This window comes from Hippocampus comes, unplaced genomic scaffold (genome assembly GCF_001891065.2).
Source record: "Hippocampus comes isolate QL1 unplaced genomic scaffold, H_comes_QL1_v1.1 scaffold398, whole genome shotgun sequence".
NCBI lineage: Eukaryota > Metazoa > Chordata > Actinopteri > Syngnathiformes > Syngnathidae > Hippocampus > Hippocampus comes.
The window spans coordinates 1-1695 of NW_017806304.1; the positions used below are offsets into that span (position 1 = coordinate 1).

The following is a 1695-nucleotide window of genomic DNA, read 5'->3' on the forward strand; positions in this document are numbered from 1 at the left end:
TCCGCTGTAGTGCAGCAAGAATAATATGGATACTCAGTTTTGCAACAAATCTAATACCTCACTCGTACATTTAAAAATCCAATACCTCACTCGTAAATTTAACGAGATAAACTAATTTGCGCGATTCTTCGAAACCGCCGATTTAACGAGCTAGAGCGTATCCGTGGCAACCAAAGATACCAGCCAGCGCCCCGCCCCTCCTTCTTCAACTCTCATTGGGTGATGCGTTTTCCCGGAAGTCAGGGTAAAATATAAATATTTTCACCCCTCGTCGTTTTTACTCCTCCCTGCAAGTCGTTTGTATAGAAAATCCTCCCGTGAGCCGACCCTTTTAATTGTAAAAATGGCAAGTGCCAAGTGCGTCGCAAAAGGTAAGACATTTAATATGGGTTCATATATTTAGCAAAACGTCGCTTACGTAACCGCAGTTCAGCTACGATCCTGCACAACTATACATATTTATTTCTGTAGCGCTTTCGCAACAACTGCAGCTGGAGCAAAACGCTTTACAGAACCCTTTTCTTGACACTTGCATGTGACTACACAATTCCATGACCTTTGTGTCACATTTTTATAGAGACGTAAATAAAGAGTGCATGATTTAACTTGGATACAGCCGCGGTCTGCTTTATTTGTCATACTGGTGTTAAATCTCCCTGGAATAAACAATTAAGTAATGCAATGAGATTCCGACGAGCCATTATTACGTATACATGTATAGGTAGCTGTTAAAAAGTTTCGCCTTCTGGGCGCGTGACTCAGCATTTATACAAGTGTGTTGCGCAACTTAACAATTGCGGCGATTTCATTATTTCTTCACGAGGTTTTGCTTTGACTTGGCATGAGTCTAGCATATCATACAACTTTTCTAACGGTCCTGCTTTTCAGGCTTGAGAAAAAGAATGCTACTCGGATGTGCTTTCAAATATGCTTTTGATAACGTGTCGAACAATGTCTTGTCGTTACAAATGCGAATCAACATGCAGTGTTCACAATGTGAATATTTTCCAAGGGTGTGCTGCGCCCGGACCCGTGCCAGCCGGCTCCATCAGACTATACAGCATGAGGTTCTGCCCTTTTGCTCAGAGGACCCTACTGGTGCTGAATGGAAAAGGGATCAAGTAAGTTATTCACCCGCTCGGTGCGATTTAAAACCAAACGTGACGTGTTTTTTTTCTCTCCGTTTTGTACATTAGGTACGATATTGTCAACATCAACCTGAGAGACAAACCCGATTGGTTCCTGGAGAAAAATCCTTTGGGCCAAGTGCCCACACTGGAGACGTCGGCGGGGGAGGGCATTTACGAGTCTCCCATCACCTGCGAGTACCTGGACGAGATGTATCCTGAGAAGAAGCTGCTTCCCGACAAACCATTTGGAAAAGCCGAGCACAAGATGTTGCTGGAGAAATTTTCCAAGGTCTCAGAGCTTGGTCATGGAACAAAATAAACTCAATTTATCACTGTTTGACAACTGCAATCTGAATTTTGTGATAGTTAACACCATTAACCTACAAGATTCCAATGGGCAGACTGAAAGGCGAGGATGTCTCCGGACTTCATACGGAACTGACGCAGAAGTTCCGAGAATTAAACGAGGTCTGTTCGCCTATTTTCTCTTTGTGCTTTGATTATCAAGACGGAACTGCGACAATAGCTCAGCCTATATTCCAGCACCTGGCAAAGAAGAAGACAA

At 43.4% G+C, this 1695-nt stretch overlaps 1 protein-coding gene across 1 annotated transcript; it reads left to right on the forward strand.

Moving 5' to 3' along the window:
* Positions 1–226: 226 nt before the first annotated feature.
* LOC109508098 (glutathione S-transferase omega-1-like) lies at positions 227–1692 on the forward strand (the record flags this gene model as incomplete). The annotated part of the gene is made up of 5 exons (XM_019857945.1): positions 227–371; positions 1013–1121; positions 1197–1419; positions 1497–1598; positions 1674–1692. Coding segments are annotated over exons 1-5 (481 nt in total), but the record flags the coding sequence as incomplete, so codon positions are not given.
* Between the last annotated feature and the right edge of the window lie 3 nt (positions 1693–1695).